Source organism: Spinacia oleracea, chromosome 4 (assembly GCF_020520425.1).
Source record: "Spinacia oleracea cultivar Varoflay chromosome 4, BTI_SOV_V1, whole genome shotgun sequence".
In the NCBI taxonomy this organism is placed as follows: domain Eukaryota; kingdom Viridiplantae; phylum Streptophyta; class Magnoliopsida; order Caryophyllales; family Amaranthaceae; genus Spinacia; species Spinacia oleracea.
Genome location: NC_079490.1, coordinates 30,169,983 through 30,197,545, shown reverse-complemented (window position 1 = coordinate 30,197,545; position 27,563 = coordinate 30,169,983). Strand labels below are relative to the sequence as shown.

The 27,563-nt window shown below is 33.6% G+C and overlaps 2 protein-coding genes and 1 long non-coding RNA gene across 4 annotated transcripts; 2 read left to right on the top strand and 1 right to left on the bottom strand.

Annotated features, from left to right (window-relative positions):
- The first annotated feature begins 321 nt into the window (after positions 1–321).
- Positions 322–2,386, top strand: LOC130459366 (uncharacterized). The gene is made up of 3 exons (XR_008918731.1): positions 322–1,101; positions 1,463–1,524; positions 2,157–2,386. It is a non-coding gene; the product is annotated as an uncharacterized lncRNA (long non-coding RNA).
- A 9,518-nt stretch (positions 2,387–11,904) lies between these two features.
- LOC110774789 (sodium/hydrogen exchanger 2) lies at positions 11,905–19,709 on the top strand. The gene is made up of 15 exons (XM_021979375.2): positions 11,905–12,279; positions 13,075–13,410; positions 13,530–13,648; positions 13,782–13,879; positions 15,684–15,743; positions 15,831–15,877; positions 15,962–16,156; positions 16,252–16,298; positions 17,626–17,692; positions 17,878–17,978; positions 18,072–18,173; positions 18,303–18,441; positions 18,530–18,592; positions 18,683–18,766; positions 18,961–19,709. Exons 2-15 carry the CDS (start codon positions 13,234–13,236, stop codon positions 19,321–19,323), a joined length of 1,662 nt encoding a protein of 553 aa, XP_021835067.1. The 5' UTR covers positions 11,905–12,279; positions 13,075–13,233; the 3' UTR covers positions 19,324–19,709.
- A 930-nt stretch (positions 19,710–20,639) lies between these two features.
- LOC110774783 (vesicle-associated protein 2-2) lies at positions 20,640–26,473 on the bottom strand. 2 transcript variants are annotated; one of them, XM_021979369.2, is made up of 9 exons: positions 26,161–26,473; positions 25,637–25,732; positions 25,388–25,461; positions 25,188–25,269; positions 23,089–23,204; positions 22,906–23,016; positions 21,985–22,302; positions 21,289–21,366; positions 20,640–21,173 (listed from the first exon to the last, which is right to left on the bottom strand). In XM_021979369.2, exons 2-9 carry the CDS (start codon positions 25,680–25,682, stop codon positions 21,060–21,062), a joined length of 939 nt encoding a protein of 312 aa, XP_021835061.1. In that variant the 5' UTR covers positions 25,683–25,732; positions 26,161–26,473; the 3' UTR covers positions 20,640–21,059. The 2 variants fall into 2 exon arrangements, with proteins under 2 accessions (XP_021835061.1, XP_021835062.1); XM_021979370.2 differs by having other exon boundaries at positions 25,388–25,458; positions 26,161–26,467.
- Positions 26,474–27,563: the final 1,090 nt, after the last annotated feature.

Genomic DNA, 27,563 nt, shown 5'->3' with positions numbered 1-27,563 from the left:
TTTTTAAATATGTCGTGTGTTATTTTCCTATTTTGTCGTTGTAATACCCCGAATTTATAAAACCTGATTAATTATGCTAAATTATTTTTATTAGCGCAAAACCGTTTTAAATCTTACTTTTTTTTTTTCAATTTTAAATTACTTTGACTTGGAAATTTAAATATTTTAATGGTAAGATTATTATTATTTTGATTTCATAATTTTTGATTTAAAGTTGTAGCTATTTTCGATTTAAGTTCAATTAGAGGAGTAAAATTCAGAAATTTTTCTAATATTTTGCAATTATCAAAGTACCCCTTTTTCAATTGAGAAACCAAAAATCAGTTTCTTACTCCCTTCTTCTCCCTCACGCCACTTTCCCTTTTTCTCCATGGAAGTCAAGCTTACTTTCCACTTGTCACCACCCTTGTTCATCTCAATTTGACTCATCAATTCCATGACACTAATCAGAATTTCTATGCCTTAGTCATCAATTCTGAATTCCTCTTCACATTTGTCCATCAATTAAGCTTCACATTTGTCAATCAATGGAGCTTCAATTGATGTCATCTCCTATGTCATCCAACACCATTCATCACTATAAATAGCCAGCAAATTGAACCAGAAACCATCAAGTTGAATTCACCTTCAACCAAGCTCTAACCACCATTAAAAACAATGGAGTTTTCACCATTTTCAGTACCTTCGATTCGACTTTTAACCACCACCATCACTACCGCCTTCTGTTCTTGCCGCCACCATTGACCACCCTCGGCCTCCATCTTCCGTCCCGCCGCCGCCCTGTCACCAGACCAACCAGCCGCCTCCAGCAACGCCCTGCAACCTCCCCTGCCTCCCTCCTCACTCGAAATCCCTGTCCTCTTCCGGTTCGCACAGCCACCATCATCGCCGCCCTTGCTCCCTCCCTTCCACCTCGCCGCCACACCACCTAGCCACCAAGTCGCCGTCGCCCCTTTCCCTTCCTTCCTTCCTCCTTGTTCGTGTCTCTGTGCAACCAATTCCCAAAATTTGGAATCAATTTCCAAATTAAATTGTACTGAGTAGTCAGTACTCTTATTCCCAACAATAAGGTCAACCCACTTTACTATTATTTATTTTTGGGTAAGAATAATCTTACTAACTTTGTTCCCTTTCTTTGGTTTATACGCATGACTATTTCAAATAGGTAGGAAGTGATTTCTTAACTAAATAAATTATTTTATTTTGTATAGTTAATAATTAATAATACTCATGTTATAAATAAATAAAGTTGATGAATCTAAATTATGTACTAATAAATTGTTTTATTATTTTTATTATTAATCTAAAGTATATAAGTTACTAGCTTGATTTAAAATGGATTCACTAAGATTTTATAAAAATCGATTTATGAATTTATAAAGCTAAAAGATTTTATTTTAAAATATTGGTTTTAAAAGTATTTATTATTTTAATGCTAATTCGATAATTAATCTTTTGAAAGAAATTGGACTCGGAGCTCAGGAAGAACGGTCCATCGAACAGGGAATATAAACTACGGTTGAGGTAACATCTATTGCTAACACCCACAATCCCCTTATGAACTGTGTTTTATGAATTTATGAAATATGTTTATAATGATATGTTTTAATGGATTGTGGGATATGAATTGTGTTTACAAAGTGTGTTTTATGCATGATGATATTCAAATGTGTTTATGAATGATTTTATAAGAATGATGAGTTACGAATAAGATACGAAACATGATAAATAAAAGTGTAACCGGTTCTGGCAGTTAGTGGGGTTACTATTTCTAGGTCGTGCACGTACCGCCGTACCGCGGAATACCCAACAAGGGAGAGTGCTCCTTGAGGGTTACCGCAAGCTTAAAAAAAACGAATCAGGTACGGGCGTATGTCCAACAAGGGAGAGTGCTCCTTGAGGACTATCACAAGGTGGGAGACGTCCCGCAAGGCTAACTTGTCAGTTACCAAGTAAAATGAAGGTTTTATGAAAGATAATGGGATCTATTAAAGTTTCAAGTTATAAGTGATGTTTTATTATAATGCATTTATGAAAGTGTTTTATTATATTCTATTCTCCCTGATTGCAAATTAAATAAAATGAATTGAAATGAATTTACGTTGTTAGGGTAGTATGTTACTGGGCCTCGGCTCACGATGTTGCTTTTGTTTTAGGTACGAAGAAGATCATGGGATGCCTTAGAGTGAGGATGCAACCATCAAATTCACGGTCGATAGATATAACTATGTCTCACTAGTAATAATGGATGTATTAATTAAACTCTAAGTATTAAGTTAGATTTTAATATTTATGTTTAATCAATGTTAGGAATATTTATTAAAGTTCATTTAGATTTCGGTGTAAATATTAAAGAATTAATCGAAGTGAAGTATAATTACAGTTACTCAACAGTAGTCAGTAAATTTAAAAAGGTTATGTCGCCTTGTATTTCCCACGAGGGAGATACGGCAGTGACGCTCCGACTAAATTAGGGTTTCCGCTGCTAATTAAAGGTAATTAACCTAATTAATGGTGTTTAGAAGTCGGGGCGTTACAGTCGTCTTGTTGGCTGGTATGTATTTTGTAATACATCTCTAATATTGGCCTCGCCTTTCTCGACAGATCCCATGTTCGAATTCTATTATAATAATTTTTGGTTGTACATATTATTTGATAAGAAGATGGAGCGGTTTCCTTGAATAATGCTTGAATATCCATAAATTCCAAACTATGCCATATTTTTAGTTATTTCTCACTCTACCGTCCACGTCAACAGGGTATAAAGAAAAGTATTTATTTTTTCGGTTCAACTTTGAACCGCCATTTCAATTGGCTGTTTGATTTTAGATAAAACCGCCATTTCAATTGGCAGTTTGGTTTTAGATAAAACCGCCATTTGAATTGGCGGTTGAATATATGGGGTAAACCGCCAACCCAACTAGCGATTTCTTTTGAAACCAACCCGCCAATCGAGTTGGCGGTTTTGTATGCCTTACTTTCAAAACTTGCTGACAAATAATAGATGTTACATTCCTTCCCTTTTTTTGGGTAATATAGACCGCCAAAGGTTACTTAGGTATACCGCCAATTGAAATAGCATTTTCCTAGTTGAACCATTATTTCAGTTGGCGGTTTATTGTTGAACGATTAAAAAATATTAACCGGACTATTGTTGACGTGGATGGTAGAGTGAAAATTTACTAAAAATATGGTGTATTTTGGGATTTTACGGATCTTCCAACATTATTCAAGGAAATCACTCAAGGAGATGGCATGACATGTTCTAGTGAATAAAGGAGTTCCTTGTGGCACGTATACATTATTAGAAACCCTTTTTAATATATTAGTATAGATAGTGATATGAGTACTTAATTTTTTAATCCAGTGGCATATCTAAAATTTCAAAATAGGGTATTCAAAATTGTAGGAATTTTTTTTATCACTTTTAAACAGGTACAATATTTTTTTATCACCTTACTAAATATTTATTGTATTTTACCACCTTAAAAAAAATAGATTTTTTGGTTGTCAACTGATGTTTTCGTCACTCTACAGCTACGCTACATAAATCGACACATTTTTTTGATAGAAAACGTTACTTCATGGTATAAACAAAATTTTAAAGGTAGAAAAATACAATAAAAATTAAGTAAGGTAGTGAAAAAAAATGTGTACTAGTTTTACGCCCGTGCGATGCAAAGTTTGGTGTTAATATGTTGTGTTTAAAAGCTTAAATTCTAAGAATTGAACAATTTCAAGTACCTTGAAACAAAAGGCATAACATGAATTGTATACACCTCTACGACTCTACCTCTAGCCCACGGATTCATCTTCAAACATATCAAAATCTCCACAAACCTACTCCAAATATCAAGCTTGCTATATAGTCTATAGATTATAGCAAGCCCGGTTTACTCATAAACACAAGACTTTAATTCATGATATAGAACACTCTTGCCTAATTCACACACCAAAGAAACACTTGTAAGAGACCTAAAGATTAAAACCATTATATTTGTTTTCACCTCGCGAACATAAAACAATCTCTGTCACTTATGTCCACGGGTAAAAGAATGGTCATATTATACAAACTATGGATAATTGATACTCCCTCTGTCCCAAATCAGTTGTTACACTTACCTTTGCACAAAGTTTTAGGTGATAAGTGGTTGTTTGGTTATCAATTGTTATTTTATTGAAAAAGTAGATGTGATAGGAGTTAGTGGGGTATTTTTTTTAATTGAATGAGAGAGGGTGTGGGGACAAAAAAAAAACTTTAGTGGGAAGAGAGAACAATATAATAATCGTGGGGTCATTCCTAATTTGGGAAAGTGTAACAACTAATCTGGGACGGAGGGAGTATGATATAGTTGTGGCTACAAAAAACCTATATGAAACGGAACTTAGGCCTATATGATGGAGGTGGGATTGGCTTGAAGTCTTGTACTCATAATGAAATGAAACATGTAATCATATACACGGTCCATGTTAAGGTATCCATGTAATCTTGACCAGCTTTGCCAATGTTGTGAGCCTGCGACCTTCGGACATTACAAATCATAAAAACGTATCTTGACCATTATTGAAAAACAAAACAAGTAAATCGTCTCTTTAAATATTTGTACTGCAGTAGTTTGCAATTTGATCTCCTTTTGTCAATCCCAATAAGAAAATTATCCCATTCATGTCAATACCAGGGAATTTAATTCCAGAAGGATAATACTCCGTAAAAAAAACTCTTAAATAACGTTTATTATTAATAATATAAATTTAATTAGCTTACAATTTTGTATTTATCCTTTCTTTTACATATTTATTATATTTATCTTATAGCTCAATACAAATATATCTTATCATATTTTTATTATATTTTAATAAAGTTTAAGATAAAATTAATTCTAATATAATCTAATATATATATATATATATATATATATATATATATATATATATATATATATATATATATATATATAAGAGATCCTGTGAAAATAGGTCCCTATGTGAGTATACTACTTTATATGAGAATGAATCTAATCCGTAGGATTAGATTCAATCTAATGGGTAGGATTAAATGTGAGCAAACCCATCCACCCTCCCCATTAAAAGCCACGTCTCTATCACTGAACCCCACCCACTTTCTCTCTCTAAAACCTTTCCTCTTCTTTCTCTCTCCCGTTCGAGACTCTCTGTTCTCCCTCACGATTTTCTCTCTCCTCTCGCGAAAACCGCCATCGCAGCTCCAAAAACGGCCGATCAATGTCCTTCACTGCCGGTGTATTGCAGATTTAAGGTAAATTCGAGTTCAATTGTTCTACATTTCTTCTCTCCTTCTACAATTTTTTCTAATTTTAACCTAATTTTTCAATTGAAGATGACTGGAGTATGAAACCAATACGAACGACGAAGGTAAGCGAATTTGTAACCTAATTTCGAACTTCGTTCGTAGTATATATACATTAATTGAAGATAATTTTTGTTAAATTTCGATTTTCAGCAAACACAAACACGACAAACAAGCAACAAATCCAGTCGATACTGAAGAGTAAGAATTCAGTGCTTTAATTGTAGCGAATTTTATTTATTAATTCCGTAATTTTTGTAATTTTTTTCGTAATTTTCGGAATTATTTTTGTAATTTTTAGTCTGCGAATTTTTGTATGTTTCTAGCGATGTTGATATTTTTTATTAATTTTTATTAACATCATCCTATATTATTCTGAAATTTTTTAATGAATTTTCAGTATTTTTTAAAAGAAATTAATTTGTAATTTTTTGAATTATTTTGAGAATTGAGAATTTTAAGATATTTTCAACATTTTGAGAATTTTAAGATATTTTAAGATATAATTCGTCCGTCAATGATGAGGACGAACTATGATGAAATTCTGATGCCATTGCTCGAAAGAATACTGATCTGTAAATCAAAAACTACATGATTGAATACAAATTTGAACACATAAATTAAAAACACAAATTGAAAGGAACAAATAGATAATCAAAAATCTAAAATATATAACAAATGCAAATCAAAAATCAAAATAAAAAACAAATCAGAATATCAAACACAAAACAAAAACAACTCACCAAATATGAGTGCAATTCGGTAATAAAAAACAACTCACAAATTCAAATTATAAAAACAGCTCACGAAATTCAGCAAATAAAGAATTCGATAATCAACAATTAATAATTTCAATTCAATACTAATGGAATTGGAATAAATAATCAAAACTAGGTCAGAAATTGGGAAATTATCAAGCAAAAAACACAAATCAAAATTGCGAAAATTGATAAAAAATACCTTGAAATAATCAAGTAGATGAATGTATTCGAGAATTGAATTGAATTCTGAAGCGAATTTGGAGATGAATTGGACCGTGATTAAAGTGCTGTAATGGCGGCATTTTACGTGAAAAAAGAGAGAGAAAGCAGAGAGAGAAAGCAGAGATTAGAGAGAGAAACTAATTACGTGAAAACTGAATTTTATGGGCTGAATATATCTTAAAAGAATTTACCAAATTGCCATTAATAATCCTTCATTTCAGGCTGTTAGATTAGAGATGATTCAAGGGTCAAGATCTATTCTCACATAGGATTGTGTTCTCACATAAAGGAGGTGTTCTCACGAGAGCCTTCCTATATATATATATATATATATATATATATATATATATATATATATATATATATATATATATATAAAGGAGGCATATTTGTTGAATTATTAGAGCGCCACATAGGATTACTAATTGTTTCGGCCAATGAAAAATAAGATTTCTAATTTATTTTTGAATTAAAAAAAATTGATTGCCACGTAGATAATTAATTAGGTGCCACGTAGATATTTAATTAATTAATTACTAATATATACAACTCCATCTAAAATCAAACACTCTGATAATTAAAAAATAAATCTAAAATAAAATTCATCCAAAATCAAACACTAATCTAAAATAAAATAAATAAAATTCAATTTAAAAACAAACATTAATCCAATATTAGATCGCCACGTAGGAAAACTAATGGTTTCGGCCAATGAAAAATAAGATTTTAAAATTAATTTTGAATTAAAAAAGTCGAGTGCCACGTAGAAAAATAATTAAGTGTCACATAGATATTTTTATTAATTAATTATTAATATTACATATATAAAATTTCATCCAAAAACAAAGACTCTCATAGTTATAAAAAAAAAATCTAAAATGATATTCAATGCAAAATCAAAAACTAATATAATCTAACACAAAGAATATAAAATTGGTATATACATAGGAGTTTTATTTAAACATAACAATTTAATAGAATCCGTGCATCGCACGGGCTAAAATCTAGTTTTTATAATTATACAATCTTACATGGCGCTCTCAACCGATTAATTTCATACAATTATTGCAAATTACAACTGTACAATATCCTCGAAAATAATTAGCATTATTTAATGTAAAGTTTTTGGAAATTAGAAACACTTTTTATTTTGTAAAGATTCCTTTCTGCCTGGACGTGGAGTATTTTTTGTTCTTAAATGACTTCATTAGTTTTTTTTAAAGGATAACTAGTGTGTTGGCTGGGCGTTTCTCCTAGTTTCACTTTTTAGTAGAGTTTACTTTTTGTAAATATGTGTCCATATAGGCGCGGTCGTTAACGGATTATCGTGGTGACGCAAGATCAGTGGCCGATCAACAACCTTCCAATCTAAGCCACACATCAGAAAATCATAACAAAAATGATTCCTCTTCTTTATGATTAGTTGATTGTTATACGCGCGTCAATATTATCTTCTATACTCATAATTCCACTCCATTTTTCCAAAAATTTTAAGCTTAAGATGGAAATGGAAGAATTATCCATTTTCTCTTTTTTTTTTTTTTTTTGATTCATTTTTCTTTAATCTATTACTACTCATTAAAAAAATTACATTTTACATCTACATGGAAATGTATAACATACTCCCTCCGTTCCAGATTAGTTATTATACTTTCTTTGACTGTCCCAGATAATTAATTGTTACAATTCTAAATTACGAATGACCCCACAATTATTATATTGTCTCTCTCTTCCAACATTTTTTTTGTCCCCACACCCTCTCTCATTCAATTAAAAAAATACATCACTAGCTCTTATCACATCTAGTCTTTTAATAAAATAACAATTGATAATCAAACATCTACTTATCACTTAAAACTTTATGCAAAGGTAAGTGTAACAACTAATATGTGACAGATGGAGTACATTTTGCTAGCTAAGGTGGTAGGAAGTGTAATTTTTAATTCATGAGGTTCGGTGTTCGATCTTTGCTACGTGCTTTTTGATTGTTAATGACTTGTCATGATGCTTATTAGTGGTGACGTGGCGTAATAACGGAGACTTACGTGGCACATATAAGTTCTCATAAACGCATTTTAATATACTAGTGTAGATTTTTTTCAGGAGTATGCAAGTGTACACCCTCGGCGTGAACTAGTTCCGCCCCTGATTTTATCAAAAAAAGACAAAAGAAAAAGAACTGAAGTGCGTACTCCAATACTCGTTTACGAGTATTTTAAAATAAACAAAAATTTCGAGTATAAGATCGATTTGTTAGAAAGGACTTATAATTTCCTAATATATAGGTAAGTGTAGGAGTGAAAAACAACAACAAAATTAGGAGTAATTAGCTCATGCTGATACGCATAATCGAGGGGAAAACAAACGGGCTAAACAACTCATTTATCTATATAACTTACTAAAAGAGAAGTACAAAAATTCCCAAAAGAATACATGTAAAGTAAAAAAAAAAAAAAAGAACTGAAAAATCATTGAAAGCTAAGTTATGATCCTTTTGTCAATTCTAGACAACAATGATTCATATGGATATGGTGCATCTAACTAAATATAAATATTTGATAAAGATACCTTGAAATAATGTGGTTCCCTAGCCTTTAGTGGCAAAAACAGAAAAGAACACACACAAAATCCAAGGAAAACAAAAGAGTATTTGGATTGACGTCGAACATCTAAAGATATTTATCCGTCGACATGGACTTTGACATGGTTTGCAGTATAGCTGATCAATTATAGTCCGGTCACTAGTCCGTCTCGATTTGGCGTCTGTAAAAGTGCTGGTGAACACTCTAAAATATGTATTTTTAGATTTAAATTTGAATCTGGTCCGAAAAATCTTTTTCAGCCCGCAAAGTTCGCACCAAATTTTTGAATTTGGCCATGATTTTTTGTGTTAAAGCTTGGTCCGGCTGGAATTTTGATCACCTTTGGTTTGTAGTTATTTGTCCAGGACAACCAAAAACAGTCTAACAAATTAAATAAGTTAAATCTTACTCTTTATATTCAATAAACAAATGTCCTTCTAAATATTACTTCGTACTAAATTCCATAAATAAATCGGCTCAAATAAAACCAATTTTGTTTTAGTAGAGAGTTTAATGATAATAGATTCGACAATATGTATAGATGGAGTTAAATCTTATTCTACTCGCTTTATTTTTACTTATTTTAAAAAACTAAGTTGATAACTTCATTTTAGAGCTACTAATGAGACTTAAGAAAGGTTTAAGTAATTCAAACTCCATTAATTTTCTATGTATAGCCGGTTGTATATTGAGATTGGTAAAATCAAAGCTAATGAGAGAAGGAGAAAAAAAAAGTCCCTTAGTGTATCTTGTAAATATAGAACAACCATTTGTACGGTGGAAATTTTCTCCTCAATGACACTATTGATGAATTTTATGCTACATTCATATAAATACAAAATCATAATCTCTCCGCCCCTCATAGATCACCCCTACTAAATTTTCACTTCATTAAGGATAATGAAGCAGAGATTGGGGTAAAGTTGGGTTGGGGAGAGAAATATTTCTTGTTTTTTTCATACTTATTTAGAGGCTTAATAGAAGAGAAAAGAGGTCATTGTCTTTTTCCTTCTCATTGCCTCAATTTTATTAAAAAAAATGGGCTCTAATAACATGTAAAATTGAAGAGAAAATATATTATTTTGTTGTATTATTTATAGGCATACACCTCTATCTATATTACAAACTACATATCTTACACTTTATAGTTTCCTAAGTTATATAGACTTCTATCCTGTAATCTTATATCATATAGCTGAGATATAATATAATTCTATCACATACGATATTCTATCATTTAGGAAACATTATTGATATCTCAACAGGACAAATGGTTTTACAAGTGGGAAAATTATAATAGGTATTAGACAATCTAAGTGACATATATTTATGAAATTAGGTCGATCTTGAGAACAAACACATTCAAAATCAGAAATTACTAGTGGAATATTATTTTTATTATAAAATTTACAATTCACCATCACTTAAAGATAAGTCAACAGATCAAAGACATTTGAAACCATAAGTAGTCCAGGACTTAAGTAGTAGTAGAATACGGAGTAATAGTGTTGAGGATAACGTCTTTCTTTTCGAACTCACCAATTATCTCAACATAATAGGAACGCCTTTCGCTTCTCTTACGCAAAATTATGTTCAATCCGTATTTGATTTTTTGGAGTCAAAACCAAGCTCTGAAATCTGCATTGGTTTTTCGAAGCAAAAGCAAACTTAGATGTACTCGAATTAGACGTGATCCTAAGTACGGTCTTTTTTTCTCCAGCCCAAACTCACCTCAACTTACAAGCGTAATTAATCTTCCAATATAGGTCTGTGGGTAGACCTATAAGATAACTAATCTCAACAGTTCCAACTATGGCTAAATTAGCCACGAAAATATCAACATAGGTAAAGCAATCACTCATAATTTTATTTTTCTCCACTAACTAACAATGCAATCAAACTCATATCCTAAGCTCTTCGAATTCCAATTTCAGCGAAAATCTTCATTGATTGAAGTTAATGAATCCTGATGATGGATTGTATTTTCTAATCCACCGGGAGGGGATAATTTATGTAAACGGTCCTTAACATCTTTTTAGACTCTTGATATCATGCTAAATTATGGGGAAATTATTATTTGATTGTCTCGTATTATTTGTGGGTATACGCCTCTAAATATATTACAAACTAGATATCATATATACTTCGTAGATTTCCTAAGTCCAATTATAAGGAGTCAAAATTCTCTTTCCCATAATTTGCACTCCCTCTATTCCTAAATAAGTGTCATATTTCTATTTATAGCGTTCCCTAATAAGTATCCATTTTTCATTTTTAGACATGTAATTTTTCCATTTTTTCATAAATCAAGATTATTTTTTCTTACACATTCTATGTTTTTCCTACTTTTTCATCTCCACATCCACTTTTATTTGTACTTTATCAATAATCAATTATCTACTTTATCCTTTCCCCAGAAAAACACTCTCAACCATTGTTTTTTTTATGCACTTCTCATTTTTCTTAATCCAATCCCCATACATTCTTCCAAATAAGACACTTATTTATGAACGGAGGGAGTACTATATACTTACGAATTACAAAAGAAAAAAAAGAGTACTTTTTCTATTGGTTGATTGTTAAACTACAGAGGATAACATTAAGACGATAATATAACTCAACAGCTTAGTCATAACTTGGTTGCATCATTGGTTATATAGGAAACCACAATATAATTATACTAGGTTTATGACACTATTAGATTCCTAAACTAACACAAATCTAGTTTCCTAAACATACTAGAACCCTAAATGTACCATAACTCTAACAATAATATTTGTAATTAGTTATACCCCATACATTTATATTTTCATACTCATACTTATAATACGAGTTAAGAAAACATTAAGGACTAATCTGATTTGATTTTTCTAATATGATCTAATAAACAATATAAATAAGGTCAACAAAACAAAATTTTAAACTCGTTGCCAGCACTCAAATAAGAGAATCACGAGTGACGCACCTTCTTTATGGTCACTTTGTTAGCATAGCTTAAGAGGACCTTAATCGATCTTGAAGGTGATCCCGCGCAACACACGCCTCTCTTTCTCTCTCCTTTTTTGCCACTTGGCCTTTCGCATTTGGCTTCCTTTCAAATTCCCTCTAAAAAGTTTGTTTTCTTTCTTCAACAAAATAAAAACCGAAAATATCTTCCAATTTATTTTAGTTTTTCTCCCAAATTTTCTCTTTCTCTCATTTCTTCCAGAGATTTCTCATCTTTTTGTTTTCCCTTTTTATCTCTTCATACCCACCTGAGATTTCGTTCCTTTTCACCTGAAAATTTCTGGAAAGAGAATTTTTTTTATTTTATAAAATATTATTGATTTTTGTTGATTTGTTCCTCAATTATTGCTCTGCTTTTGCTGATCGTACTTGGAATGCATTGGTATGTTTGTTAATCTATATGATTTATGATGACGAATTATTGTAAATTACTGCGTGCAATTCAATTTGAAATTATACGATTTGTAAAGTTTGATAAAAATTGGAAATATTCCCGTAAATTTCCGTACTTTTAATTTTATTCTGTTGATTAATTCATTGGTTTTTTATGTTCCCAGAAATTTCCCAGTAATCAGTGTAAATTTAAGTGTATGGTTTTTTTTTTGATTGATTAGCTTATTGGGTTTTTTTTTCTGTTGTTTTGTTCTATGTACTACGTACTTGACAATTGTGGTTGGAATTATTTGTTGCTAATTTAAGCATCTGGGTTTTGTTTAGATTTAAGCATAGGAAGAAGATAGCATAATTGCCCTAAATTATTGTTCTTGATTGGTTGATATAAATGCGGATTACTTGGTTTTTTTTTTTTTTTTTTTTTTTTGTTGTTGTGATGATTACTGTGGTTTTATGTTAATTCCTGAATCTGGGTTTCCAACATGTAAGCATATGAAATAATTAAGATAACATCACCGAAATCGGGTCTAGTATTCGGTATTCGCAGCTTTTATTAATGCGTATCTTGTTTAAGTGGATGGCAACTAGTTTAGTTCGCAGTCTTAGGGTGTGGCATCGAATATTTAAATCCTGTCTACATCAGTGCCATTTGCGAGTCTCTATTAAAATAAAAATTTACATCTTTGAATATATTGCTGATTTAGGAAGCACATGTGTTCTATGAGAGCTGACTACATGGAACTTTTGCTTATATGTTTTATTGTTGAATATGTTTGATTTGCAGAACTTGTAAGGTGTATTGTATTGGCATGGACAGCGAGGAGAAATAGGATTTGCAAAGCTTCAGAAAGCTGTATTTGGAAAGCTACCAAGAATTCCTCGTACATAACATATACGGTTATATACTCCATATATAGTGGGTGTAGATAGAAGTAGTTAAACAATGTGGTCGCAGTTAAGCTCTTTGTTTTCTAGCAATATGGACTCGCTCGGCACTTCAGATCATGCTTCTGTGGTCTCAATGAATCTGTTTGTGGCACTCATATGTGGTTGTATAGTAATTGGTCATCTTCTAGAGGAGAATCGCTGGATGAACGAGTCCATCACCGCTCTGCTTATTGTAAGTCTTCGTTATATTTATTAGCTTTGGTTCAATCATGCTTCAAATAACCAAGTTATGTCTTTTGGCTAGGCTCGGGGTTCTGATGTTGTACAATGTGGTTTGATTCTTGCTGGCAGGGTTTGGCTACCGGGGTTATAATTCTTCTGATTAGTGGAGGAAAGAGTTCGCATCTGTTGGTTTTCAGTGAAGATCTTTTCTTCATATACCTTCTACCGCCGATTATATTTAATGCAGGGTCTGTTGATTTCCTCATAATCTCCCTTCAAATAACCTGTTTGCTCTCACCTGTCACCTTTTGTTCCTTAAATAAAATTTAGAATTCAAGTGTGGATGCTGATATGATTAGCTTTGATTTTTTTTTTCTCCAGCTTTCAGGTGAAAAAGAAGCAGTTCTTCCGCAATTTCATTACTATCATATTGTTTGGAGCTATTGGTACATTGGTATCGTTTACCATTATATCTCTGGGTAATTACGAACCTCCATGTTTCCTCTCAATCTATGCACTTGTATGCTTCTTTTGGAATCAGTAGATATGGCCCTTAATGGGAATTAGCGTCATGCTAAGATTCATGAAGTTAATTTTGATTAGAAATAACACTTAATGTTATTGCTGATTATATTGTTATTACTTGCTCATTTGGGTGTGAATTACTGACTTTCTACTGCTATTAGTATTACCACAATCTTTAAGGCTAGTATTAACTCTTTTTCCATAAGAAAAATAATTTAGAAGTACATGATAGCCGAATGAGTGTACAGAGCAAGAGGACAAGATTCCCTTAGCGGGAAACAGAGTAACAAACAATAAACTCAATTCCTCCGAATCTTTAAAATTGAAGATGGAAGTCTTAGTTGCTCTAATTCGTAGAGAAGCTAAATAAGTAACTCTATCCCAAGGGTGGTCGCATGAAAGAAAGGCGTGTCCTCCCTCTCCTTGAGAAAATACGTAGATTGTCGTTCAAACCAATTAAGCCCCAGAACTGTGATACCATCAGCACACAACAAATTATTCGCTTTTATCACCCCAAACCCCGTATCAAGGAAAGTCGGCTCGTTGACATTTCATGCACGGGAAACCTTTCTGATGCCCCAGCTACGTGCTTTTGAGGGAAAAAAATTCCAGTATGCTAATTATATTCTTCCTTTATTTTCAGTGGTAATAACGTTTTCGTGTGTAATTTGGGAACATCCTTTCTGATAGTCTTTGACCACTTAGGGGTGAGGTGACAATGTGACATAGATTCGGACATCTTTAGAGGCCAATCTCAATGGTATTCGTACTGGGTGGTCGTGGTTTCATTAGAATGTCAATTTAGTGAGAAAGGATATGAGGATATATCTAAGAAGGGACGGATTAGTAACTGTTATAAGTTAGTACTTGTGAAGTACTGCAGTTGACCTGTTTTACCCAGGCTGTAACCTTGGTTCTTGTTTGGATTTGGTCTTTGGTGTAGGTTGCAGTGTATACTATCAGCACATGACGAGGGACCCATAGGAATTCTTCCTAGTAGGTTGTATTTGGGCCCACTGATGCTGACATATCTGTGCATGTTGTTTTGTCTATCCCTTGTTTATTGATGATTTTGAAGGTTCCTTCCCCTGTTCATTGTACTATTCAAATACAGTGAAATGAAATTTCCTTTTGAAACACCCAGGCCACCATACCTGGTAAGGCAAGGGAAAAGGAAAGTTTTTTTGAAGCAATTTTCTTTATGCAAAAAAGTTATTTTCCTGTACGGTTGTTGGTTATCACGTGTTGCTGTCAGTCCCTTGACCCTTCTTGCATCATTTGCATTTCAAACCATCTTTTCAGGCCTGTAATACTCCGTAGCTAACTAGAAGATAGATTTGCTTGAAACATGGAATTTTCGTGTTACAATGTTCATTTCCAATATGCCAATGTGGATGACACATTACTATCTTTTATATGTCAAAAATTTGTCATCGTTATTCTTGTATCATCTTCGGAAACTTATTGACTTGCTGGCTCATTGCTTGAGAACTTATTCGGCCATTCTTCTATCACTCAAAAAATCCTAAACTGGCCAATTTACTTATGGCGGGTGAAATTAAATGGTACACTAATTGCTGCAAATCTTTCGAATGGTATATAATATGAGCCTCTTTCTTATTGTTAGGTTACTTAGGTATTTCATATGTTCCTCTTAGGAAGTAATGGACACTCTCTCCATATCCGGTTGACTTAATTGATTGTTTGAAGATTGCACCAATAAAATACTGAATGCTTATTTTGTGATTCATTATGCAGGAGCGATGTCAATTTTTAAGAAGTTGGATATCGGTTCTCTGGAATTGGCAGACTATCTTGGTATATATTTTCTTTGCATCATGTTGTTTAACAGTACATGTTATTCTCTTTTCTTGGGGTTATAATGTTTTCCTTCATCACTTTCAGCAATTGGTGCAATATTTGCTGCTACAGATTCTGTTTGCACATTGCAGGTAAGTACATTTCAAACCCATGGAAGAATATTAAAGGAAAGATTCTATAGGTACTGAACTTAAAAAATGCCTTAAATGGAGCAGGTACTTAATCAGGACGAGACCCCTTTGCTCTACAGTCTGGTGTTTGGTGAGGGTGTTGTTAATGATGCCACATCAGTGGTGCTTTTTAACGCTATCCAGAGCTTCGACCTTACAAGATTTGATCACACGATTGCTTTAAAGTTCATGGGCAACTTCTTATATTTATTTATCACAAGCACTTTGCTTGGAGCATTTGTAAGGCTATGCCCATCACCTTTGTTTGTGTCCTATATTTTTTGGTATGTGTGGACTGATGGTTGTGAAATAACAATTCCCTGTTCTATTTGCAGACTGGCTTGCTCAGTGCTTACATCATCAAAAAGTTGTACTTCGGAAGGTATGTTTTATACTTGGATGTTTCCAAATCTCATTATATTACTTTCGCTCTTATTCTTAGTGAAATATTTATTGACATTTTCAAGTTAATCAATGTCAACATCCATGATCATATAAAGTAGAATATGTCTGAGAATAAATCATTCGTTCATTGTCCATGAAATCTTCTACGTCCTATGGGAGACTGCTGAGTTCACTTATGCTATGCTAAAACTTGCTCCCATCCGTCTGAATCCTTTATGTCTGGGACATATTTACTTTATCCAGCATACGAAAGTCTATCTTCACGCGCGAAGGTCAATGGACCTCTTATCTGACAAACTGTTACTGTCTGCCAGACCTTATAGAAATTTCATTGATTGAAATCGTGTTTAAATTTGCAATGCACATGCTTGTATCTCTTGATTTTCGAAGCTATCTTATGTGCACTGTCTGAACATACATCATTATATACATAGAACTTTCATGCAGATATATGCATGCTAAATTCCATATGCCTGAAGCCACTAGACAGACTCAAATGTGTAAACTTTGTCATGTGTGATTCTTGTATGAATCAGGATTTCAGCATGCAGTTGTTTTAAATGGTTGCTTCCAATTAGGGTGGCGCCAATTATATATACTTGTAGAAATTAGGCAAGATCGTAGGCTAGAACATATTTTTACGTTGTATGAATAGCCACTATGACTGATCAGGTGCTTTGGTGTGGATCATCAGAATTATTTATTATCCGCGATAACCGATCAGGTGCTTTGGTGTGGATCATAAGAATTTTGTTTATCTGTACTCTTCTACCATTCAGTCTAAAACAAGAAAAAGCTTTCTGTATTTCATCTTTTGTATTTCATCTTTTGTTAAGGACTTCAACACAGTGAATTATCTTATTCTCCAAGCACGGTTATAGGGTTCACTATGTTTGGTGGGACCATTGAGCTAATATCTTATCTGGTCCTGATTTGGCATGTACTTGTTACGGAGCATATATCTTGAGCTTTTTGGAGCTTCTTTGTTGATCAATCTTTGCTTCTTCTCTTGGGAAATATTCTCCATATACTTCTGTTGGTGATTAAATGCTATGTCCTTGGATGTTTCTATGAGGTGTAATTAATCTATACAAGGCAAATGGAAAGCCTACTTTATTAGTATTTTCCCTAGTTAATACGGAGTATTAAAGATTTTTCTCTTACGTATTGATTTGTTTGTCTTGTTGTGGTCAGTGAATTGCAATACATGAACCCCCATCCTCCTCTTCAACAGAGGGAAAGGGGATGATATGCTGATTTATAAAGTATGACATCTTTTTGACTGAATTCTTGCAATGTTGCAGGCATTCCACTGACCGCGAGGTTGCTTTAATGATGCTTATGGCTTATTTGTCATACATGCTTGCTGAAGTAAGCTTCTGTGTGTTTTAATATTTTGTTTTTAGAGTTTTTCATTCTGTTTCTTCTCCTGCTGACTTGATTGGGAAAACAATTTTCTTTTATAAAGCTCTTGTTTCATATAACTAGACCGGTACTTTATATTCGTTAGTTAAGTTAAAGTTTTTTCAGGAGCTTATACTTTTTATATCTTGCAGCTCTTCTATTTGAGCGGAATTCTTACAGTATTCTTCTGTGGGATTGTCATGTCCCATTATACATGGCACAATGTGACAGAGAGCTCAAGAGTAACAACCAAGTATTATTTCATATCATTTTACGTTGCACTGAGCTTTTTGTAAATATTCATGGTTTTTTCCTAATCCGTGATTACCTCACTGTTGTAAAACAGGCATGCTTTTGCAACACTGTCTTTTGTCGCTGAGGTTTTCCTTTTTCTATATGTTGGTATGGATGCATTGGACATTGAGAAATGGAGATTTGTGAGCGATAGGTAATATGAAATCTTGAAGAATTTGTTGCTTTTTTGGCTGCAAAACCCATATTCTGGGCCTGTTAAGGTTACTAATTTGTAGTTTTCCTCTTCGAAAATTTCACACTATGTTTTTGGTCCGCTCTGCAGTCCTGGAACTTCTGTTGCTGTGAGTTCCATATTGCTAGGTCTAGTCATGGTTGGAAGAGCAGCTTTTGTTTTCCCCTTGTCCTGGTTAATGAACTTTTCCAAGAAATCGCACAGTGATAAGGTCACCCTCAACCAGCAGGCAAGTATACTATTAGAAAAGTAGAAAGTACTTCTGTATGCTTCTTAATCAGGTCATATGAAAGTAGTAAAAGGTTTTTGAAATGTAGGTGGTCATATGGTGGGCTGGTCTTATGAGAGGTGCCGTCTCTATCGCACTTGCTTATAATCAGGTATGTCACTGATTCTTTCCCAACATTCACATCATCTTTACCAGTTAAATGTTTGGTGGTAACCCTTGATTTATTGGGTGGTTTGTGCAGTTTACAAGGGCAGGGCACACGCAGCTCAGGGGGAATGCAATCATGATCACAAGCACTATATCTGTTGTCCTATTCAGCACAATGGTAAGTAGTTTGAGAAGTACTCCGTAGTTATTATGCGAAAATCATAGCTTTCTTCTTAAAACATATTCTTGATGATTGTTTCTTGGATTTTACTTCATCCTCATTTGTTTGAGATTAGTGAGTTGAACGTGCTTTTGCTCAAGTCAATTTTACAATGTTAGAAGAAAGAATGTTGATGATTGTGAATCCTGCAGGTGTTTGGGTTGCTGACAAAGCCTCTAATATTGTATCTGCTACCTCAACCAAAACACTTCACGAGTTGCAGCACTGTATCAGATTTAGGAAGTCCAAAATCACTGTCGTTGCCACTCCTGGAGAGCCAACCAGATTTTGAAGCTGATAATGGCAATCACGATGAAAGCACTGTTCGGTCTCTAGGTCGTCCAGGTAGCCTGCGCATGCTTCTAAATTCACCTACTCACACCGTCCATCACTATTGGCGCAAATTCGATGATGGTTTCATGCGGCCCGTTTTTGGTGGCCGAGGTTTTGTACAGTATGTTCCTGGTTCACCTACTGAAGTCAGCACCCACAACATGCCAGACAGAGCAACATAAGAAGAGACTTAGTTAAAAATGCTGCAAAAACTATATAACCTACTGGCAGTTTGGAAGGTGGAGAATGCCCGTAACCAAAGAACAGTCCTAGTCCTGGTGGGCGTTCCTGTTATTAAAGAGTTGTACAAAACTTGTGTTAATAGAGAGAAAGTAGGTTACAATCACCTTCTGCAGATTAAATTAGTAACGTATTCAATATTCCATGTATTCTTTAATCTGGCTGTAGCTAGAATACTCCCAAACATGTTTTGTAGTCCTATCATCTTTTAGGATTTACCTTTTCCTCCCAAACCTCTTCTCTTACAACCACAAGTTTGCCTTTTCTCTTACTGTAGAATAAACTGAGATAGGATTGATGCAGTAAAATTCTATGGTTTGTGTTTTTACTGATCAATTTGTACTCGAGGCGTTTGTGTAACTTAGAACCGTTTAACTGTTGAGTGAAGTTGCAACGTCTTGTTTATTTAGCTACTCAAATTAAGATCTGTTTAGAACCGAAATCTTTTCATTATTTGTCCGGAGAGACTGAGAGGTATACTTGAAATATATGTGCTCGAGTTGGAATATTGTCGTGGGAGGGCGGCGTGCCTCATATCAGAGATGTATGATGACAAATAGGGATAAGACAAGCATTAAAACAGGTGCCATTTTTCAAAAATATATGCCATTTTTCAAAAAATTTGATTTTGTCCTATAGCGTTTGTCTTTAGCCTATTTTGTTGTTTAGTAGGGTGATGTGTTTTTATATCGTATATAACCCAACTTTAGAAAGTTGGTTTGGACATCTGCAATGTTTCAATGTTATTTGGTTTCAAAAAAGCTTGAATAATAATAGCGCAAGTACACCCCTTGTCAAATTGGTACGGCAATTGCGAAAATAACACGAGCAAATAGTTTATTAGCGTATCAGTGAAACTCATACTCCGTAAAATATAAGTGCAAATACAAATTGACAAAAAAATGAAAAATAGAATATCCAAGTGAAGAGATAATACACTCTTTTCCAACTGAAAAATATTTAACTGCCGCCACTTGTTTAATTCTATCGCTCATTACTTGATTAGTGCCATCGACAAGTTTGGATACAAATGTGTTTCTTCAAATAGAGGAACCAATCAATTTGGTTATGACACAATAATCTAACGCATACAAGATTACAAGGTATTATTGGTTCACTTCCCCCAACCTTTGCAAGTTGCAACGCATACCAGTATTTGAGGTGCGTGGTGTGGCCGTCAGACACAATAATACCAAAATACACGCCGAAGGAATAAGCTGTTTTCAAAACCATCTTAAATTTATCAAAGCTCAAATAGTAAGATTGGGAAATGGAAAAGATAGTTTACATTCCACTTATCATTATGGTAACATCCAATCCCTAATATTGAAAATCCTAATATTTGCAACAAGAGTCCAAACACACATACTTAATCTATATTAGGATCACACACACAGCAAACCTTTATGTTCATATACCTGAATTATTCTCATTATCTCAAAAGAGTAATCTAAAGAGAAGGGGGAGGGGGGACGTATGGTCATGTACAAATAATATCACCTTGAAATTCTAACATATACACAATACCTCAAGTTGCCAAAACTATCATCTCAAGTTATCCCGCCGGCTCTGCAAACTAGGCTGACCAAAGGATGCCTCATCTATTCTTTTTGTATTAGAAGAAGACAGGAAGAGGCTAAGAATGTGGTTCATGCTCAGGCCTCAAACACTAGTTTTCTCAGGGATGAAAGCCATACCCAGCAATAAGACTGATTAGTGCTACCATGCAGACAAACAGAAGCGGAAATCCATCCTGCACTCTTCTTTCTACTTTTTTCAATCTTAGAAAAGCCTGCAGACAATTTCAGAAAAAGGAGATCGTTCAATATGCTCTACCTTTAGCAAACACCAAAAATGAAGGTTAAATATGGCTTATACTGATAATCAATTTAGAATACAGGGAATACCATTTCTTGTTTCAAATTCTCCCTCTCTTGAATGACCAGCCTCCTCTCTTCTGTCAGATTTGAAACATTCACTTCTGCCTGCAAAATCCACAAGACATTTTTTAGTTATTAGGAAGGCCAGATAACACAGGAATAGCCAGATAACACAGGAATAGCTGCCCAGGTAAATGAGGTCATGTCAGATGATATGCATTCTGTTCAGAACAAAACACAGAAAAGCAAATCCCAGGGTAGTTTTACATGTGATATTTCCCCCATTACTTTGCATATTACACTCTCAATAAGTTTCTTTATTAACCACACCATTCAGAGGGCAGATAGATTTTAGGAGAGCAGATGTACAACATAATAATGATGTAAATTATTCTAAGCCTCACACACATCCCAAGTTCCCAACTATTGTCTTCCTAGTAAAAGGCTGAGGAACAAAACCTACAGAAAACTGCAGCAGGCTATCATTTAGCAATAAGCATCACAAGTTTCAAATCCGAGTTTCAGCAAAACCACGAGAGAGTATTGTTCTTACTAAAGTATTCAGCTCTCTAAAAGAAGTCAAAGTACAAGAACATGCTTAAGGAAATAATAAGAGAGAACAACCACCGAGGATTAGTGAGTTGATGTGGAAGAAACAAAGGGGAAGAACAGGAGTAGCAGCATAGCGTTGTAGCTATTGACATAAACTTAAGTACAACTGACCTTGCTTAATTTCAACTCAAGTTCACGCAGTTTTGATTTCATCTCATTGACATCCTTGGACAATCTTTGTTCCTCATTCATTGAGGTTCTCGATGCAATTACTTTTGGTTCCTCATTGTTTCTTATTATTGGTTCTATTTCCTTAGTGAGTTCTGACTCCACATCTTTTTCCACAGCTGAGTCAACAGCCTTGCTTAGATCAAATTTCATCTGCTTAATTGGTTCTAAATTCATATCCTGAGGTCGAGCTACATCCGCATCCTTCACTGGCTTCAACTCCTCCTTATTCACTGTTTTTGACTCGACATGCTCATCAGCCTGCAGCATTAAAAATATTCATATATAAATAAATATCAACAACTTACCAAACATCTTGAAAGTTCCGGAAAAGAAAGATACTCTTTTCCTGGTAATCAGGGAGCATAATACAGCAACAAAAAGTAAATGTAATCAGAAACATAATGGATGAAGCCTAAAGATGTGGAAACTCCTAAACTAATATGGAGTACTTCCCCATTTCTTTTTATTGCAACACTAGCCTTTTTAGTTTTTACAACCTCCAGCGCAAAGCTTTTCCCATTATTATCTTTAATTAACCATCGATAAATATTATGAAAAATTGATACTTTCAATACACACATTCAAATAAATCCAAAAAGATCCCACATTATAATATTTTTTTATGCATTGTAGTAAAATAAAAGGAATAGGTAAAGTTTATGAGGTTCTGTATATATATATATATATATATATATATATATAAAACCCAGCATGAGACGAGTTAAGTGTTAAAGCAGAACAGGGCTGCATAAGAGGATTCAAGATCCAATGATATGCTACTTTGCTCCATACAATGGTGATTGGGAGTCTTTGCTCCATAGCATAATAGGTATCTGCAACTCAAATATCATAAGCTTTTACCTGCTTCAGCGTTCCGTTGAGGGGTAACAACTCTGGAGATTTAGGGGGTGGGACAACAAGGTTCACTCTCATTTTTATCTCTTCCACGTATCTGACACCATCCTTAGAGAACTGCAAGGAAAACAATAAGCATATCAGCATATGTGAACTTCAAAATTTTCAAAATCAACAACTGTCTCGTACCATTTCAGATGTAATGTCCTCTTCCACTGTTCCTTCAGGGACAATTGTGCTTTGAACCAGGAACTTGTCTTTGCATGTTGTTTCAACAGGAGCTGTTTTCAGAGCTTGCATAATGACTGCAGCAACAAAAGAATAAAATGAGACTGGGTAGTGGGTACTGATTGCAGCAACTAGGATTATTCATCAGAATTAAACAGAGGTATGTAGCAAAAAGAAAATACTGGTTCAGGAAGATTATTAACAAAAGCTAGACTAATGGTACTTGTTTTCTGATAAGTAGATGCACTATCTGACTCATCCAATAATCTATTCAATCAAATCTCAAGAGCTAAACTCTGGAAAGCAGGAGGCGGAACCAGCCAGTCTTTAGTTACCAATGGCACATTGCAGATCTTTAACACCAGTTGTATACTTCAGGAATAAAAAAAGAGATAAATGCCTTCACCTACACCAAATGTACTCCGTACAAAAACTGGCTTCTTAATCAGTGAAAATGCATAAGCCATATGGGTCGATCATCACTAAAGGCCAGAAGGTATGTTTTAGGAACATTTAGATTTTGCTAGAAATAATTAATATTTCACCTATGTCTTACCCATTGAGAACTTCTCCCATAATTCTTCAACGTTTCCTAAAGACCTCACTTCAAAAGCTACATTTGACCCTTAATGGCAAACAAATTACTGAAATATTCTAGTGAGGTAACAAGAAATCAGGTATGCAATGGCACCAAGGAAAACAGAAGCTTAGGAGATAGCTGTGCTAAGATATGAAGGACCACAAGTCTTCTGGAAAGTAGGCTTTGGATATACCTCCCATTGTTTTTATAAATCTAAAAAGTCAACATTTGATCAATAAAATTTTAGAGAAGCAACTAGCAAAAGGAAATAAGTCAAATAACCAAATATGCAAAAGAATATTCACATGAAACCGTCCTCATTTCTCAAAGGCTATAACAAAGCACTATAAATTTTACTCGGAACTTCGAAGTCAAATCAGAAAATGTACCTCTGCAACAATTTACTTAAAATTACCTGTTAGGTTGACCAATGTAAAATATCATCACGCAACACACCAGAGTGCCCTTACTAAACCCACCAATTTTTGAAGACTTCAATAGTTCAATTGCTTCTCAAAATTTCCAGTGGACTCAATTTAGAGTGTTAACCTGTCTATTTGGTGCATATAGTTTTCACCTACTTCTATTTTTGTTGACCCTTAATATCTTTAACTATCTATTACTAAAAATTACATGATCATTTTGTTACATATATATTGGTACTTCACTAATAATTTGGTCAGAGTGAGGTATGTTAATACTGAATAGTGCAAAGTCAAACTAGTACAGCTAAAAAAACAGAGATAGTAAATACTTTAACCACTTAAAATTTAAAACTAATATATGTATACGCTTCCTTTCCATGAAGTAGAAGATGGTCGTCCTGTTGTCGCTTTTGGGTCAATTGAAACAACCTCCCTGCAATTGCAGGGGTAAGGTTGCGTACGTCCGACCCTCCCTTACCCCGCTTCTTGCGGGAGCCTCTTTGAGGCAATGGGGTAATGATAATGATGAATATAAGTATACGCGTCAAATCCCCACGAGTCACTGCTGAGGGGCAATCTCCACAACTTAGTTCTTAATGATCAACATCCTACCTCTCAACTCCTGTTATCTTAGTAATTTGGAAAGCTCACCTATGCTAAACTTTTACCAGGCAAGAAAAACATACTCCTACTGAAAATAATAGGCTACAACAACTTTCATGGACAAATTTTATTTTGTTGAGATTATTTCTATCCGTATACCAGTCAGTAAATTTGCAAAATATCAATTTAAAAAGGTACTCAGTATTGTTTTTTAGAAAACTGTTACTTACACACTCTAACTCAATAAATTTTTGATAAATAAACAGTCAAAGTTAATCAATTATGATCATTGAGGTTAGATTCAACCTAATATTTTGAGACTGAAGTAGTGATAACTAACAAGTTTCTTGATCAGAGGACAGCTTGCCCTCTTTGTTTACTCTCCTTTTTTCCTACTGATAACATAATATAATCTCTTTTCTCAAAAAAACACAAGTTACACAATGGCATACCAACAAATTCATGAATTGATTTCGGCTGAATGACACCAACGTTAGGCCGCACACAATATTTCTTCGGCGATGTAGTCTTAACCTGCAACAATCATGTTCATACCAAAACTTATTTCCTGAAATCAATATATTCAAGCAGGAAACTGAAGAACGGTATAACCTTAAGATCGAATTCAAACCAAAAGACAGTCAAATTGTACCTTGAAAGCAACATATTGATCAGTTTTGTTGCTGAGACGAACCGTACACTTGCTTTGTTTGTTCAATTCAACTACTAGCACCCCAAACAAATAAACATAAATTACAACAGAACCATATTAGTTCACCCCACAAAAAATAAAGATAGTCTAAGTTATTGTAAATCCAACTAATCAACAGGAAATTCAATCATTTGCTAATAATTGCAAAATAAGTGGTAATTGATTATAATTAAAAGATTAGCGACTAACCAACGAATTTAAGCTCACGAGGTTGAATCTCCAACTGCGAACTCATGATTTTTTTCTTATGATGATTGCTTATCTCAGCATACACAGCTAAATTTCCTGCAATTTCAACGAAAATAGCCAAAACACAATTACAATTCAACTTTTTCAATAATATTGCAAAAAACAAAAAGCAGTCGAATCATTTAGGGTAAAAAGGAAATTGATAATTAATTCAACTAAACCCTAAAAGTTCTTCAAAAGTAATTGCATAATTACATTTATTCAAAAGAAAAATAAAGTAGCAAAAATCCAGATCACAAAAGGCGCGATCATACAATAATAAAGCGCCCAAAAGGCATTTACCCGAATGTTCGAAAAGCGACGATAAATTTTCAAATTTTTTGAAACAGGATCGATTTGACTCGGAATATCAACTCAAAAGAACAGAATCAGATTCACGAATTTCAACAAAATTACACAAAAAAAAAAAAAAATCAAGAAAAAATTGTACAATATAGGAAGAGAGAAAGAGGAAGAGATCTTACTATTTAAAGAATTGATCGTAATAAATTGGAGTTCGTAGAAATGGCGTTGAGATTACTCGAAACGCAATACTATAATAAAAAAAAAAAGTTGCAGTAGTACGATTATGGAATGGTGTGTCGAAAGAGAGGAGAGATAAAATTGGGGAAGAACAGAGGAAGAAGAAGTAAAAGGGAAGTAAAAATGGAGGGAGTGATGTTTTAAAGGTGTGTTTGGTGGTAAGAAAATGAAAGATGTGATTGTATTTGGGGGGGTTTTGGTAGTGGAGGCCGTTGTACCCACCGGCTGTTCTCTCTTCTTCGTTTATATTTCTGTCTTTTTTATTTGATTTGATTCTATTCTATTTGTTGACATTCATGAGGATGACGTCTTCGGATGTTCGTGGATGTCAGTTGATCTGGTCTGTTCAGATCTAATTTGATCTGATCTAATAAGCACTAAGAATAAGTTAATGAAAATAAAGCCAAGTTGATGAAGAATTCGAATGGATGCGTCCGTCCTTTTTCAAATCGTATATTTCATTCCACACTTCTTTCGAATAAGGTAACTATACGAAATGTAATTGAATAAATTTTGTACCAAAAAATGCTACTTGAATAATTTTATAAGTCCAATTTATGAAAATGCTTAGGTATGATGCACTATAATGGCTCAAATTCTTGTATGCATTTTGGTGTATTTAGAGTTAGGTGTACCGCATACATTTAAATTTTATTTGTTCAATTCAAATTTTTTAAATGAGCAAAAATATGATCTTAATTATCTGCCCTTAGCTCTAGGTGGACGTGTAGACGGTGTATACCTGGATGTATAATATAACTCCTAATCTATGACACTCTAATACGCTAATTGTGATTTGTATTTTTTAATACATTATGATTCTGGATTTAAAGCAGCTACCTTTTGCTTACTTGGTATAACCTATGTATGATTTTTAAAAAGTGTTCAATTATAACATTTGTAGGTGGACGTGCTTTATAACTTTATACACAAAAAAATTGTTGTATTTGGTACAAGAAATAACTTTATGTTACGAAAAGTATAAGAAATTATCCACTATAGAGTATAATTGTTTAAACCAATGTGTTAAATGAAATTAAGTATAAAAAATAAACTAATACAAAGGTAGGGCTTGAGAATCTTTGTGCAGGGAAAGAAAATACACCCGATATGGAAATCAAACAAATCGATGAATCTAAGCATCAAAGTTATAAAATGAGGAAAGATATCATATGCATCAAGTATACCACCAAACAATTAAAAGAAATTACTTCTTTTTAATGGTAAATCAAGACTTATTGATTTTGGAAAATTTTCACTTTATTGTCACGAGGTTTCACATAATTCCATTTTAGCATCATATATTCATATGGCTTGGTAATTTCACTTGAGTGCTTTGGGGTTT